This window comes from Drosophila subobscura, chromosome O (assembly GCF_008121235.1).
Source record: "Drosophila subobscura isolate 14011-0131.10 chromosome O, UCBerk_Dsub_1.0, whole genome shotgun sequence".
In the NCBI taxonomy this organism is placed as follows: Eukaryota; Metazoa; Arthropoda; class Insecta; order Diptera; family Drosophilidae; genus Drosophila; species Drosophila subobscura.
Window position 1 is genome coordinate 16,385,108 of NC_048533.1, and position 16,292 is coordinate 16,401,399.

Here is a 16,292-nt window from a genome sequence, read left to right on the forward strand (position 1 = left end):
CGAATTGGAGTTTCCAAAGTAAAGTTTTATATCTATGGATTGCAATGGTATATATTTTGTATCTACATTGTTTAAAGTCGAAGGCACATAAACAGGATTCGCCTGTTATCTACGTAACGAGGGTACAGCTAACATCGGAGCGATTGTCAGCCTGGAGAGAAGTTTTGATTGCCTCGAAGTTGATGAGAGGATGGGCCAGAGACAGCGGCTTTATGAAGCGCTAAATTGATTTGCCTGCCAGTTATTAAGGCATAACTAAAAAATATTAACGAACCAGCGCCAGTGGACGTCCCATCATTTATCACTTGAAAGTTTTTTATGATAATGTGCTCTTCTCTATAAAAGATGGGCGAAGGACGCCGTTCCGCCACCATTCCGCCCCAGCAGTTGACAGCGCAAGTAACGAGGACGCCCCGAGATTTTGAACTGTGTCTGTGTGTTTGTGAATCTGTGTGAATAAATGTATATGTTTTTCGTATTTGCGGCAAATGTAGAGATAAGAAATTTTGAATTTGAAGGTTTATTTGTTTATTATTGAGGCCTAGTGACGATCCAGTCGTCAAATCTGGCAAATTGTAATCATAAAAACATTCCAATCTGCGTCGGTTTGGGAAATAAATTCCAAAGAAATAAAAAAGAATAAGATGACAAGTTTTTTGAATAGGGAAGAATTTATGAAAATTCTTTAAGCAAACACTTAAAAATGGAATGAATAATAATAATTAAATTCAGTGGCCAGCCCTGATTTAAGTCTGTTAATTTTTTTGACAAATTCGTGTTCGATGTAAATCTCTACCTGCATTTAATGGAAATTATTTTTCCCAAATTAAATCATGAACAAAGCTTCCAATTAAGAACCCCTAATATGCAAATTGGATGATTAAAAAAGTCATAAAAGTTAATTTGTCATTAAAATAATGCATTTCGGATCTTTTGTTGTCTGTCACAGAGCAGAGACTAGTGAAGGGTGAGAGTAAAGCAATTAAATGGATTGCACGAAATGGGGAAAAATGGGCGGGCAGCCCCGTACCGAAACGCAGGATAGAAGAAAACTGTGACGCTCAATTATGAGCTAAATAAATAAGGGGCAAGGAATCTGCATAAAACACGGACGACGCAATGACAGGGCAGAACGAGAACAAAACAAGAAGCAGCCAACGGACAAGGGGCATGCCCCAGCAGCACGGGCTATGGAGAGGCATGGGGGCACGGAGCACATAGAGCACGCGGACGTGTATGAATTTTATGCAAAGTTGACGAAAATCGCGCAAAGTTAGCGAAACGCTTTGTAATTTTTTAAAGTGTTACGAACGGAAATGGGAGCGGTACATGGAGCCAGCTCTGTAAATTGGCAATCAAGACAACCCCGGGACATGGACGCTGCAGGGTGCATGAGGATGCGGGTGCTGGAAGGAGCTGAAGCAGTTTTATGCAAATTACGAAAGAATTACACGGAGAGAGAACAGCTCTAATTGCTTTTTCACAGATAATTAGAATGCGTGGGCCATGTTGCTGAAGCTGCAAGTGGTTGATGGGACGCACGGGAAATGTGGGTGTGTCTGGTGTGTGGTGTGTGGGGGTGTACGATGAAAAGGGCTATAGAAAAGAGTTATATCGTATACGCACCTTAATTTTCTAACACGCATCACAGAAATAATAACAAGCAGATTGCCGCATATGGCCGCTATGATGATCAGCAGCATGACGAATGCCTTGAACAGCCAGAAGACACTGTCCAGCCAGTCCTCATCCTCGGCTAGCGTAGCCAAAGAGGAGCCGGCGTCCAGCAGGCCACTGCTCTCGTTGAAAAGCGTGGCCGCCAGTTGTGTGGCATTCAGTAAGTGCTGCGTAGGCGGGACTGTGGGCGTGGAAGTGCCCTGCAGTGGCAGTGCAACGGGCTCTGTATCGGCGGCAGGCCTGGACAGTGCGCTCGTTGTGTGCAGCAGGGCCGCGGTGGTCAGGACCGTAGCCGTCACTCTAGCCAGGCTCCAGCCTGGATTATTGCCCTGGGGAATCGTTGTGCTTCGCTGTGGCTGTGACTGTGGCTGTGGCTCCTCCGGCGCTGGCTGGCTGCCACAGCAGCAGCGTCTCTTGCGTATCCTTGTGGCACTGGTGCGATGCCTCTGACGCGGCATGTTGACGGAGGCTGCTGCCGTCGGCAGCTCGCCAAGATCGGGGCACAACAACATGAGTCGGGATCTGGGTCGGAGTGGAGTCTGAGCTTGAGTCTATTTTGATGAATTTTCTTGGGGCTTATTGGTTTTTCTTTTCTTTGGTTGGTTAGGTGGCCACAATTTGTAACTTGGTTACTCTGACACTTTGTTTTCTTTCGGGATTTTTCTTAACTTTTTAGCACTCGGTACTTGGCCTGAGGCCTGCGGGGGTCGGACTCTGGCGCGTTTCACGTTAATTCGCCGGGCAGGCAACACCTACGCGAACACCTGCAGGAGCACCGACAACGACAACAGGGACAGGGAGAGCGACCGCCATTTGAAATTCACGACACGCGTAGCGCCGGCGACGTTGAAACCAAAACTGAAACGGCCACCGCAACGGAAATTGATTCGCGAAAGTGGCCCGGACCCCGGACTGTGTTGGCCACGACAACGTCGTCGCAGTCGCAGTAGCAGTCGTCGGTGTCGTTGGTGTCGCCGTCGTTGTCGTCGCCGCCGACGTCAACGTCCAACGTGGCTGTCCTTGCCAGCCAAAGCCACCCACTCACTGGCTAATGGCCTCGTTGTAGCTGCTGCTGCTGTTGCTTTTGGCCGCTGCTGATGATGGAGGCTGGCTGGCTGGATTGGATTGGATTGGGCGCCTGGCTATTTACTGTGCGGCTTCTGTTGTTGTATTTGTAGTTCCTGCCACTGTTGCTGCTGCTGCTGCTGCTCGTTGATTGGGTTTTTTTCTAGCTCCAAGCGGCTGCTTTTTAATTTTGTTCATTTTTTGCTGCCGCGGCTGATGCGGGGGCCGCCCTGCTCGTTTCTTGTTCTTGCCGCTTCTGCTGCTACTGCTGGTGCCACCGAAAATTCGTTGATTTCTTTTGGTTTTATTTTTAACATTTCTTTGGCTTCAAAATTATTTTTAGTTTGCTTCAACCAAGTGCTTCTTTTACTCTGCTTCCACTAATTCAAATATTGTTATTCGATGTTATGTTTTCTGGAACTGTGCCACAAAATTATGCACAAAGCATACAACAACAACAAAAACACCACCAAAAATCAGTGCGGGAGAAAACATGAGTTCGATTTGCTTAAGCTTATTGGTTGCCCCGATTATAATCACTTTTGCATATTACTCTGCCTGTTTCTACTGATGCTTCTGGCTTTTGTATCGATTCGAGTCAATATTTGTTTATTTACTGACGCAAAAGTTGAGTTCTTGATGTTGGTGTTGTGCGTGTTCTGTGGGATTTTATGCAGAACTGGCAGGGTGTGTGAATCAGGGCGTGTGTCTGGGCTAAACGTGGAACTTTTCTAGCATTGATTTTACAGAAAAACTGAGAAAAAAGTCCGTCATTTACCGTTTTCAGTCATTCAAACTTTAATTAAAACATCCATTTATATTCCAAAAAGTAGAAATGGAACCTACCCTGCGTTTGTTAAAGAACAGGGTGATTTTTTGTACGAGTTTTATTTAACATCCAACCCTAAGGCAGACAGTTAATTTGTACTATTCAAAAAGTGCTAGTAGGGTAACAGAACCAACATTTCAAGCCAACATTTCGGGTCTAGTCAAACACTTTCCCAACTCCTTATCTGAGTTTCCTTCCATCGAGCCCTAAGCTGCCACCCTGCCCCAAAATGCCACACCCTGTAGAAACCTAATGATTTATATGACAACAGCTGGTCGAAAGAATGTCACTCGCTTCGAATGCCTTTTAGCATACAGCCGCCATATCTACTATATCTATATTTCTATACCTAAATATTTCTCTTTGGTCAGTCTGCCGCCTGGCCCCTAGCAGTCGCTGCCCCATGCCTCATGCCGACAACTAATGTCCTAATGCTACTTTTTTGCTGGCTCTTATGCCGCGGGCGGTGGTGGGATGTCTTAGATATATGTACAAATCCATATATATGGGATAGAGAATATAGAAAATGGCTATGCTAGTCTATATATTTATTCATTTTGATGAATATTTATTTATATATTGTATGTACGAGTGTTTTTTTTTCCGAATTTATTTCCTGATGATGATGTTTTATTTTCATGTTCGCACACGCTTTCAACGCTCTCTCGCGTTTTGGCTGACTTTTTGATGTTGTTGTTATTAGTGGTTTTTGTGTTGTATTATTTTTTATTTTGTTAATTTTCATAATTGTTTTTGTTGCTGCTACAACAAATTGGTCACTCGAATTTTGGCGGCCACGAGCCCTAAATTAGACGTTTGTTACTCGCGTCGGGGCTTTAACTTTGTATTATACATTTCCAACGACAAATTTTCGAGTTGATTTGTGTGTTTTGGTTTCGGTTTCGGGTTCTTAATAATCTCACTTTGCACGTGTGATCGCATAGATTGTTAATTAAAAGAGGAGAAAGTGTCCGCACATTGAAATGAAGTCGACCCGTTTGAGCGAAAACATATGTCAAAGGGTTGACGGGTCTGCCACACCCTGGCGCTTGTCCAAGTTGGGAAACTGCAAAGAAAGCAGAGAAAAAGTGGAAATAAATGTAGAAATGTAGTGTTCGAAATAGAAATAAAAAATTGTTTAAGCATGCATAAATATTAAAGAACAACAACAGCGAAAGTTGCTGACCATATATTTTGCATAATATTTATATTATAAGTGAAAGACAGCGGCTTTTTTTCTTGAATGTTCCCGCTCATCAAAGGGGCGTGTGTTGCCATCCTTCTTCCTTTCATTTTAATTTTTTTTTCTTATAATTTTGTATCGTGCCAGAGGCAACACTTTGGTGCGCCACGAAGTCGTGTGGGTGTATAATTAATTTTGTGGCAAAACGAATTTCTTTCAATTTTATGTATAAATAGATGAGAATTTGATTTTATTAATGGGTGCTCGAGTACTCGAGCACGGTGGAATGGTGTCTCGATAGCATCACGAAATCATGCCCATAGAGAATTTGTCAGCGGGAGGCGGAATCGCAGAAGGTTAGCGGATGAGCGACAAGCGATGACAGTCGTTCGGGAGCGGAAGCAACATCCATGGATGTATCCATGGGATGAGCAGCTGTCGCACGTGTATCTTTGTATCTGCATCCGTGTATTCGTGTATCTTGGACTATTTCCATCGTGCAGTTAGCGCCTGACACATCAACAATCAACGGCAGCATTAGCCCCGGCCCAATGCCAATGTTAATGTCATGAAAATCATTTTTTAAATTCAATTTCTACAATTTACATATAGTTTTCGCTGTTCTATGTGTCGCTGTTCCTACTCTTGGCATTGGACGGCCTCGCCGGCCGCTTTTCTGGGTTGCTGTAGCCAAATTGTTGCCAAATTACGCGCAACCGGACTTGTGTGCGACACGAATGTGTGGGAGAAACATCAATGAGCCAGCTGCAACCAGCCCCCAATCCAGTGCATGTACATCGACCGACACATCTTTACTTCGGATCTTTTCTGGCCCCAATCCACTGTTTCAGGAAACATTGTGTCCACGGCAAATTAAGCTCAACACACTTTCCAGTACTTGTCGGCCCTGGTGTGGCCACATGGGGCAGGAACAAAGAACTTTCGTGCATGCTCTATCTTGCTTAAAGTTTTAATTAATTAACTTGCATTTATTTTTATTTAATAAACAAACGTTTTCATTTTACACGCGCAAAGAGCTGGCTCTCTCCTTTTACCGAGGAAAATGCTAGCATGTTGCTTCTTATTTGCTTTTGGCAAATTGCCACGCCTCCACACATTGTCCCGCCTCGTCGTGATGCTGTGCCACACACCTGAGCTGCAACGAATTGCTTTCAGTTCTCTTTCTGTTTGCAAGAGTCTTTTGCCTCGTGCAAATTGCCTTCGTTTAATTCCATTCCCTGAAAATCGTATTCCATCTCAGTTTCTCTCTGGCAAAATGAGATGCCATCTGTCTGGCAGAAGATTTTAAAGGCAAACAAATTGAAGCTTCATTTTCAAAGAATTTTAAATCCAAAAAAATAATGTATATCTCTGCAGGGAGGAAAACATACTGCAAAAATACTTTGCGGGAGGAGCTCCCAAGGGGATGGGAAAGCCTAATTTTAATTGATTGAAAATTCAATAGAATTTCTATCATACAATTGATAACATTCCTGCAGCATTCCCAAGCGTTTTCATCTACTGGATGCCATAATATACATATGTTTGTAAATTTCAGGGCAGGGCTATCCTCGGCTTAAATACATTGTCAAAACAGCGACTGTAATGCATTGGAACTGCGCCAATTCTATTTTTTAGAATAACAAAATCTTTGAATTCATTTCGGTTCTTGTGCATCGAAAATATTGGAAGCAGTAATTTGGGTAAAGTTTTTATATAAATTAAAAAAGTTGTTACCCATAAGAACATTTCCCGTTTCCCTCACAAGAGAAATCCCTCAAAGAGGAAAACACACTAAAAACTTATCCATTTTATGTATTTCGACAGATTTAATGAGCTGGAAGTGCACCAATTTAAATGTTTTCAATTTAAAACTTTTTGTGTTTGTAATTTATTGAGATAGCAGAGGATGCTACAAAATTACGTTGATGTATGGATACGAAATACAGACTTAAAAAGGTAAAAAAAACACACACATTTCATTCAATTGCTTGCGTCAGTCTGCTGGACAAATATACAGAGCTCTCCCAATGATTCTTTAGGTTTTTTATGGGCTTTGTGAAAACCATTTTAATTTAATTATAATTTTTCTTTTTCTGTTGGTTTTTTTGTCCTTCATTTTGTGAAATTATTTGTGATGACAAGCTGCTTGACTGGAAAAATAGCCCATCAGAAGTCGCGGTAAAAAAAACAGGGCGCTCGGTAAAACAACATTCGAGAGTCGGAAATATCTGCCCGTTGGCTCGCTTTAATGCATAAATTGTGCACTGATAAAAGGCGATTTATTTTGATGGATACATCATCAGCGGCAGCATTCGCATTCGCATCCACATGCCCCGTCACTGCAGTCAGTGACACACTTGAACTCTTAATGGAATCCCCGTCCAATATTGTCACGCTGCCTGCAAATAAATCACATGAATAAAGCCCGGCACAGGGGGCCCCCGTCCCAGTCCCAGTCCCAGTCCCTGGCTGCGTGCCCCGCTTCTATATGCGTTGCCTATACTTTTACATATTTAATTTTCGCTTTCTACAGTGCAAATCCAACAGATACACATACACATTGAGAGCCGGAGAAGCTTTTCAATTTCGAGTTCCATAGATAAATATGCCATGCTGCCAACTGTAAACGATTTCGAACGAAGAGACAGACATAGAGGAAGAGACAGAGACTGAGGCAGTGGTGGTGGCGGGGTCGGAAAGAGGGACGCTTAAGGCGTTGCGATTTTATTGCCCGTAAAGTAGGCAGCCATGAAATAGGAGTCGTACCAGTCCAGGGTCCGGAGACGGGTCTGCGTCTGCGACTGGGGTCCGGGACATACAGCGAAACAGGAGCGGCCATTTAAAAGCCATTGTAGCTACATTCACAAAGTCCACACAATGAAAAACGAAACTTGGCTAAATAGACGGCAAAAAATACGCGCCGATTGATGCCCCATTGTGGTGGGGATGTATGGGAGATGAGGATGAAGATGAGGATGTGGATGCTGCTCCTACTGGGACTCTGAAGGATAAGCCATACAAAACAAATGTCAAAGTCAACACCCAAACCAAAGCAAACACACAAACACTCGTAGAAGCCATCGCTCCCCTCCATTTCCACTTAACTTGCAACTGGGGAAAGCTGCTCAATGGAATAAAGGGCACAATCGGAAGGAGGTGGAGGTGGGTGGCCCGGCTGCCAGCATCTCATTCGTAAGGATATATAGATCGATTGCCTCGATAGTTTGGCAACCAGCAGGCCACTTCAACTCTAATATGCTCTACAGAACTCTCCCCAATGCAAGCTCCCAGAGATACAAGGACGAGGGCATTCCCGATTCGTTGGGACTTGAACGGCTGTCATGTTTCAACATCAACCCCATTACCAATAACAGCCCCAATGATTGCTTAAAGTCCTTGGTAAAGTCATTCGTTTGAAGGGCATTTCAGCTTCGTTGTGGCCTTCTCCGAAGTCTCCCTCGTGCCGTGGGACCACTCGAGATTGTCGAGTAGAACGTCGAGTGGCGCAGCGATTAATGAAAATTGCTTAATAAGCATTATTGTCTTACTGGCATTAAATTATTTAGAGAAAGATCCAAGGGGAAGGCAGCAATGTTGTCATTGTCGTTACACCCCGGCAACAATCTGCCATTGTTCTCTAAAGAGTTGGCGGACCATTACCAGCTCCCTCTCCCTCCGCCCCCCCTCCCCCCTCACACATCTGACCAAAGTCTGCTAATTGATTAGAACAGATGAGGAAACAGTTGAGATACCCGCAGTCGAGATACAGGCAAGGCGGAGGGAAACGATAGAGCAAACATTGAAAGCCAAGCAGCGCTCTTCCTCCCCGGTTCCGTCTATCTACTCTGCTGTCTCATCCTTTTACAGCTGGCAGCATCTTGACAATGCCAGCGTTGGCACGTCTCGGTACATCTCTTCCTGCTTCCAGGAAGAACTGCTGACTGCCTGCCTCGCTTCCGTTTGTCATTTCCAGCCTTTGCTGCCTCTGACAGCAAACTGTCAGAACTTCGCCGAGCGCTGCGCGGCGCAACACTGATTGACGAACGCACGGATGTAGCCCCATCCTCCATCCTATAGCAGCATATCCCTCTGCTCTGCTATCCGTGCCCATCTGCGATAGATGACTCAATGTATCTGACTCCACTTGCCGTTCTATCCTTATCATTCCAATGCCAGGGGTCAGAGCTTAATGAGCGCTTGTCTAGCATTGACAGTCGACCTAAGTGCCTTTGAGTTGGCTATGTCCCGGCCTTGGATTTTACTCGAAATTCTCTCGATTCCTGGAATTGATGCCTCATGGTTATCCATCGAATACTTTGCTGCAGGCAGCTAGCCTAAATATGTCCATCAGTTGGAGGCAAAGGCAATCAGTATTTATTTATATTATATTTAGCTGACTGATGAATGCAAAATGCATTGGCTTATTACTGGTGTATTCTCTATGTGACTTAAATTAAATTTGATCAGAATTGAAACACTACAGACAGAGGTTCGAGCTCAGCTAAATTAATCAAAATATTTTTGTTTTCCTTTCATCAGAGATAAAGGGAGTTGATTTACCCCCAAAACGACCCGTTTCCCCACTCCCTCCCACAAGCATGCACGATAGGATGAGTCATAAATCTGGTCATTAATCTGTCCAGGACGCGTCTAAACCGTGAAGCAGGTGAGACTGGAGTGTTTTTCTGCAGATATCCTTAAATTGATGATGCTCCGTTGAGTTTCAAAGTGCAGCCAGCTAAAGACCGAGAAAAATCAGTTATGCACAGCAAATTAATAGACCCTTTCAGACTGTGAGAGAAAAAGAGAGTGGAGCTAAGGAATTTTAACACTGCGTGTTTTACGAGAACTCTGGAGCACTCCTATTTTGTGAGCTGTACCTAATGGTAGCTGCAGCTGCCAGAGACTTCCAGGTCGTGGCATTTCCTAAAAGGATTCCCTGTTTTCCCAGCCACACAGCTCATGCATATTCAGGCGAGTGGAGCATGCGAATCCGTTCTACCCATCTGGGTGGCTTTACAAATGACTCATGCACCGTTTGAATCCTACGCCATTTTACGAAAATTGAAACAATTTCAATTCGATTTTCTGTTGCTCGGCCTGGCTGAGCTCCTCGGGCGCCATTTTGCACATAGGGAAAGGTTTTAGCTAGTCGAGTCCAAAAGTGAAAATGCATATGACAAGCGCCTGCAGTTGCATCTCCAAAGACTTCCGAGCACCAGCACCTGGCACCTGGCCCTTCCGTCTGGCTTTCCGGGCTTGTGCTGTCTGTGAATTTGGTAAAACAGACAGCCAACAGAACAAGGTCTTGCCTTTACTCGACTTGGGGGCTTATATGTGAACTTAAAGCCCTGATATGAAACACACTCGAGCTGCTTGGCATTCTTATGTTGCCCCACACAGCTGGCATCAAATTATGGCCCAAGACGGGCCAAGTGAAGGCCAGGCAAATAAGGTTATCAAATAATTCCGCCAACGCCCCAATCTGCCCGACCCAATCCGCCGCCCCAGAAATGCTGGGAATGTGGAAGATGAACATGGAGGAGCCGAGCAGAGCTCCAATTTCGCTTCTGAATGGGGAATTGGGTCGCCTGAAAGTATGCAAAGTATTTTTTTGGCAATACTACTGCTGGGAACATCCCACTTTATGACTGGGGCAACAGCAAAAAATTGTTCAAAAAAATGCGACTGCGACCATTACCGAACGAATTCAGAGATGCCGAAAACTAAACCAACTTTTGAGCCGCCGTCCATAATCCGGGCAATAAAAAACCAGCAGAAAAATAAAATAAATTCTGGATTGTAGATGTTCATGCATACCCGGACATATGTACATATGTATGAACATACATAATCAAAAGCAATGAATTTATATTTTTTCATATTATAATTTATGGGGCGTATTTCGCTAAATCTACGAGACAGCCGGCGAAGGCCATGCCACACCCCATATCCCATTTATATACACTACATTGCCCACACCCACGAATTTCCACGCGGGCTTTTCACATTCCACGCGTGGCTAGCGCTTTTCCGCTGCTTCTGCGTTTTCATTATTAAAAAATTTGTGTGCGCTGGCATTTTCATTGCGTTCATTGGGTCGTGTTTTGGTCGCACTCATTCTGTCACTATTTTTTGCTTTTTTTGGCTTTCTTTTTTCTTCTTTTTGGGTTTTTTCCGCTTTTGAAATACGAATAAAGTACTCGAATCCAGATAGCGAAGAAATACGCTCCCCTGCATCACAGGTTTCACAAATTTAAATGAACAAAATGGGCCAGTGGAGGTGTGGCAGTAGCGGGTACAAAACCCTTTGGCCATAGCACCGGACAGCCCTTTGAGAGCTGTAAAAGCTAGAGCTTTTCCAAATTTATCTAAATAAAATGCATAGAATATGATTAAAAATGCAGCTTTGCTGCATTCTGACACAAGATTTAGTTAACGCAAAGCAAACATTCAAGCTCTTTAGGGATAGTATGACCAAGCCTTAATCACAAACGAGAAACGAACTTTAAAGGAATCGCGAGGTTGAATCTTTAAATTTATTCTAGTCTTTTGGCATACCCTTACTAAGTCCAAAACTGAATTAAGCACCAAAATTTATACAGATTCATAAAATCAAATTGGAATGGTTAACATAACTTTAAATTCAAAGCGAACTTTATGAGAATCTAAGCAAAATCTATACTCATCCACTAGACCACTAAAGCACCAAGGAACGGGCCCTCAAGGGCTGGACCGCAATGGGTATCGTGGAGACTCGTAAAAGCATTGGCAGAATGGCAAGTTTGCTTTTCTCTCGTGGCATGCGCGGGCGATTTCGCAATTATGCATTGAAATTGGAATAAATATTTATGGAAGAATCGGATCACTGGGCAGCATCGAGGAAAAAGCAGCTGGATTTCATGTGGTTAGTTGGTCTGTGTGGGTTGGTGGTTCGACCCTCAGTCGAACAATGCATGACAATTAGATGCAAATGCCGGTTGAGGCTGCCCAGGAGATCTCTTGAGATTTCGTTGCCAATTTGAAGAGTGAGAGACTTTTGCTTGAAAATGTTGTGCGGCCTCCTCCAATCCTTTGCTAATGGCCTGTGCCTGTCCCTGGCTTGGTTGAGTGATCTAAATCATCGAAAACTTTGAATTTTAAGCAGCTTATAGAAATGTGGGTTGGGAAGGAGGCAACGGATAGGTACTCACATGCCTGACGAGTTCGACGAGCATTTGTCTACGAGTTTTGTGTGTGTATCTGAAGTATCTGATGTAGTTGAATGAAAGCGGATTAGTTGGAAACCACTCGAACGCACACAGAGAATACAAACGCACAGAAAGGGAGGGGGGGAGTGGAGGAGAGGACAAAATGCGGCCACACAATTAGGGAAATCCTTTTCCCATGCTTGGGAAAATTTTAATTTTTGCGCATAAATACTATTATGGCTTGCTAGTTTTCTGTAGCAAACCGCAAAAGCTGTTGCATAAACTAGCAGACAACCCCAATACACACACTCACACAAAGTCGCTGAGCATATGTGAATCCACACAGACACAGTGCCGCACAGTCTGGCCCCTAAATGGAGTAGGTCGCTGCCTGTACAGCGATGAGCGATGAGCATCAGATGTGAGCTTTGACGGTTATTCAATTTACCTCGCAAATGGCTAGAAAATCTTGTGCCATGGCATTTGTGTGTATTTGTGGGTGTGAGTGTGGGATGGGTGTGTGGGTGTACTCAGCGGTCAGTGAATTAAAAGCTTAAACAATTACTTAAATAGACATGCCGCAAAATTAGTTGAGGTCTCTCCCCTCTCTCCCTATCTCGCTTGCTGCAGATGGACAAACTCAAAAACACAATAGACCAGCAGGATGTCCACCATGATGGCACAAAAAGGCAATGCATTTATACTAAAACTGCACTTAGATTCAACACACAGCCACACCAGGGATAGACTGGAACACACAGATACTCTCACACATACTTGGCCAAAGTTGGCAGACAAATAATTCTAAAAGCATTTGAACAAAATGCAATGTGGCCCTGACAAGGCCATTTCGGGATGGAAAAGCGGCTCATGGCTATGCCTAACCAAATCTGTCGGCGGCTGGATGTCCCTCAAAATGGGAACTTTACGATACTGTTTGTGGAACTGTAGCTACACATACGATTATTGTGTGCATATATCGACTCGAACTCGAAACAAGCTCTGTGGCAACTTGTCCAAAACTGAATGTGAACACGAGCCTGTGTTGTGTGCTGTAATTTATTAACTTTTGGTGTAGAATAGGTCCCAGTTTCAAGTGCCCCTTTCTACAATATCCACGTGTATTGTGTGTAATCAAGTGGCCCCTGTGCTCCAAATGAAATAACAAGAGTAACTACAAACAACAACATGGCCAAAAGTGATTTCATCTATGCAATAGTCCACACAATTTTACCAGCTTGTCGTTAGACAGTTTTGAATACCTCGGGATACATATGTTCACGGGATGTGTTGCATTTTGGCAATTGAATATCTCAATATTTCTTTTAAATATAGATAGCACATACAGCATATACATTTTGCTATCTTTTGTTGGTCATTCGGCAGGTTCAACATAAAAATACCCAAATAATGGGTATCTCAGCGTCGAAGTTTTGAGCTAAGCTTTGCTAATTTTTGTGTTCGTAATGAAATCAAAAGTTAAACAAAACTCTTTACAGAAATTAAAGTTCATGGAAATGAACATGAAAATACAACTTCGTTCCCTGGTTTCCCTTTTGCCTCGCTCATTTGGCTGCTGATGCTGGCGAAAGTGACGGCTTATGGCAGGGAAACCGATTTGGATTTGTGCCAAACGGAAGTGCCCCAGACAAGAGACTGCAACACAGAATTTGGGAGAGGGGAATCTTCCCTTTGCATATGGGTTTGAGATTACCCGTGGTGGGGGAACCCAACGATGCTGGCTTAGACCCGGCTTACTTCACTAATTGGCAGCAGCTCAAAGGAACCAACGGCAGGCAACAGCCAACAGACAACAGGAAGGAGGAAGAAGGAAGCAATCAAAGCTCAGAGCTAGATTCGTTTGTTGCTCGATTGACATCAATTGGCAATGACATGGGCAGTGGAGCGAGAAGCCGAAAAACGCCTGATTAGAGGCTCATTGAAGATCCATAAAACTCATGGATAGAGGGCAGCTCCTCCTCCCCAACTTGCATAATCAGCGTAATTTTTATGTGCCAAACGACCCACACAAACAGTGGGTCATAAAAGCAGGCGTTGACATCAGGTGGGCTCCGACCCCCAAATGTCATGGCTGCTTGAAATGCAATTTAGATGAACGGGAAACGTATTTGGCTTGGGGGAGCAATCAGAATGGGAGCTCCACAAAAAAAACACATCCGTCCCACCCCTTCACATACTTGTATGAGGAATGAAAGAACAGTCATATTGAAAAACTGCTCCCTGCCCCAATTGATGCTGCTGCTGCTGCTGTGCGTTGTCAGCACTTCTAAATTCATTTGGCGAAACAATTTCAAAACAACGGAAACGCACATCTCTATGTGTTCTCGTGAGTTCGTGTGTGTTTCCCCGGTCCCAGGGACAGGCTAAAAAAAAGGAGAGAGCTGCAAAACTGTAGCATACTTACGAGCGCCATTTACCTTGTTGTTTGCCAAAAAATGTTTATTGCTCGCACAGCAAAATGGAACCATAACAAGAAGAAGATTCAAACAGATACTGCAGCCCACACACTTATCCACATTCCCATAACGAACTGGGGTCAGTGTGGGTCCTCTGGCCTGCTCTTTGGCTAAAAGTTTTATTACCGTTCTGTTCCTTGTGCTCCTCCCGTGCAGCACCGGGCGGCTCGTTATGTGTTTATTCAATTTGGCTGCCTTTTCTATGAGTATGACTACGACTATGAGTACGAGTACTGCCCTGCAGTTCACTATGGCAGGCCTATGTGGCTTGGCTGGCTTTTTGTAAGGACATTGCGGATAAGTTTATCAGGAGAGCCAGACAACTGTGACAGGAATGTGTGGGGCAGACAGATAGAAGGCATGACCCCGGCTGGGGCGGGGAGGATTATCTGATACGGAACGTACAAACAAAAAATTCAATGGAAATGTGTAGTGGCCTCGATTCATATTCAGCATCGATTGGCAGCAGCACTCCTGCCATGGATCTTAAGACCCAGTGCCTGTTTGGTTTTCATTTCATTCAATATGATTGCTGGCCGGACAATTGGAATGCAGAGTGCCCTGTCCGGCCATAATGAAGGCATCAAATTAAGGCTGAGAGGCAGGAGCTGTGAGAGCAGTGCGCATTACACAATGCTCTTTATGTTTGTTAACATGTTTTGGCACTCGCTTTATGGCCAGCTAGAAATGTGTACTAATAAAGTGAAAGCGGTGGCCGGACGAGAGCCGAGAGCCGAGCAGATCATAAATGTTTATGTCACTACTCGTCGTACTCCATGGCTTCCATGGGACCCTGACTCACTTGTCCGTCCACTGTCTCGCCTGTCGCTGAAACTCACACGCGTCTGACGAGTGCGGGGACTGAGAGCTAGAGAGATAGAAGGAAAACGAGTGATTTTTACGTCTTTGTTGGGTATTTCTCTTTTCGTTCCGTCAACTGTGGCTGTGCACTGGTGTGGCTTTCCATCTTCGTTTTGGGGCATGACAACGACCAGGACAAATGTGCTGCAAGTGCACGGGGTCAGCGGCGGAGTCGTAAAACGGATTTGCAATGCAGCAAGCGGGCGAACCACATTCAAGGCTCTTCTTTGGCTTTAAGCACAGATTACCTAAGCTTGAAATAAATCGTGAGCAAACGATGAGCAGTAATAATAATTATAAAGAGGATACGGCAGCTGGCAGTTGGCATGAACCAATAAATGAATTCCTTTATCGATTGTGGCGCCCCGAGATGGGGCTGAGTATGGGGCCCAAGTGCGGCTGGCAAACTGGAACGTTAATTGCGCACTTAGAGCGCATTAAGCGTCTTATAATCGATAAGCCCCATGGCTGTCAGGTCGGGCCTAGAGGGCAGAACACAGAGCCCAAAGCCTGTCTGGGGTTTTCCTGACTGGCGGCCGTCCTGTGGCAAAGTAGCAGTCGACACCTGCCGACCGACCCAGGTGCAGCTGCTGGTGCAGGCTCAGGTGTGGCCACAAGACAACACTCGAGCACACAGAAACAGAGACCAGGATGGCAGAACGAGGTGTACATGCCACATTGTGTGGGTGTGTGTGTATTGATGCGGCTGTATCCCACGGGGGGGGACAATTCACCGTAAATGCTTTGTTAATTATGAAAACTTAGCTTAGCTCAACTGTTTGCCCAGCCGACTGGTTACATTTCTCGAATTAATGATATTTAATTCACAATTAAATATGTACATCCATTTATTACCCAACATCCATATCAACGACTTGCAAATTGCAGGCCGTAATATGTAATATGTAATTCAATTTGGAGAACTATTACCGATGTTCCCGGCATAAATAAATGAGTACACAAAATGCCCAACACTTGTGACTGCCGCCGCAATGTGTCTCTGAGGT

General features: G+C 44.4%; 1 protein-coding gene across 1 annotated transcript in view; it reads right to left on the reverse strand.

Annotated features, from left to right (window-relative positions):
- Positions 1–16,292, reverse strand: part of LOC117897328 (octopamine receptor beta-2R) — a 45,631-nt gene that overhangs the window by 8,988 nt on the left and 20,351 nt on the right. Inside the window, exon 2 of the mRNA XM_034806097.1 lies at positions 1,627–3,162. Coding sequence (XP_034661988.1) covers positions 1,627–2,189 — 563 coding nt within the window. The 5' untranslated portion in view covers positions 2,190–3,162. The remainder of the gene's footprint in view (positions 1–1,626; positions 3,163–16,292) is intronic.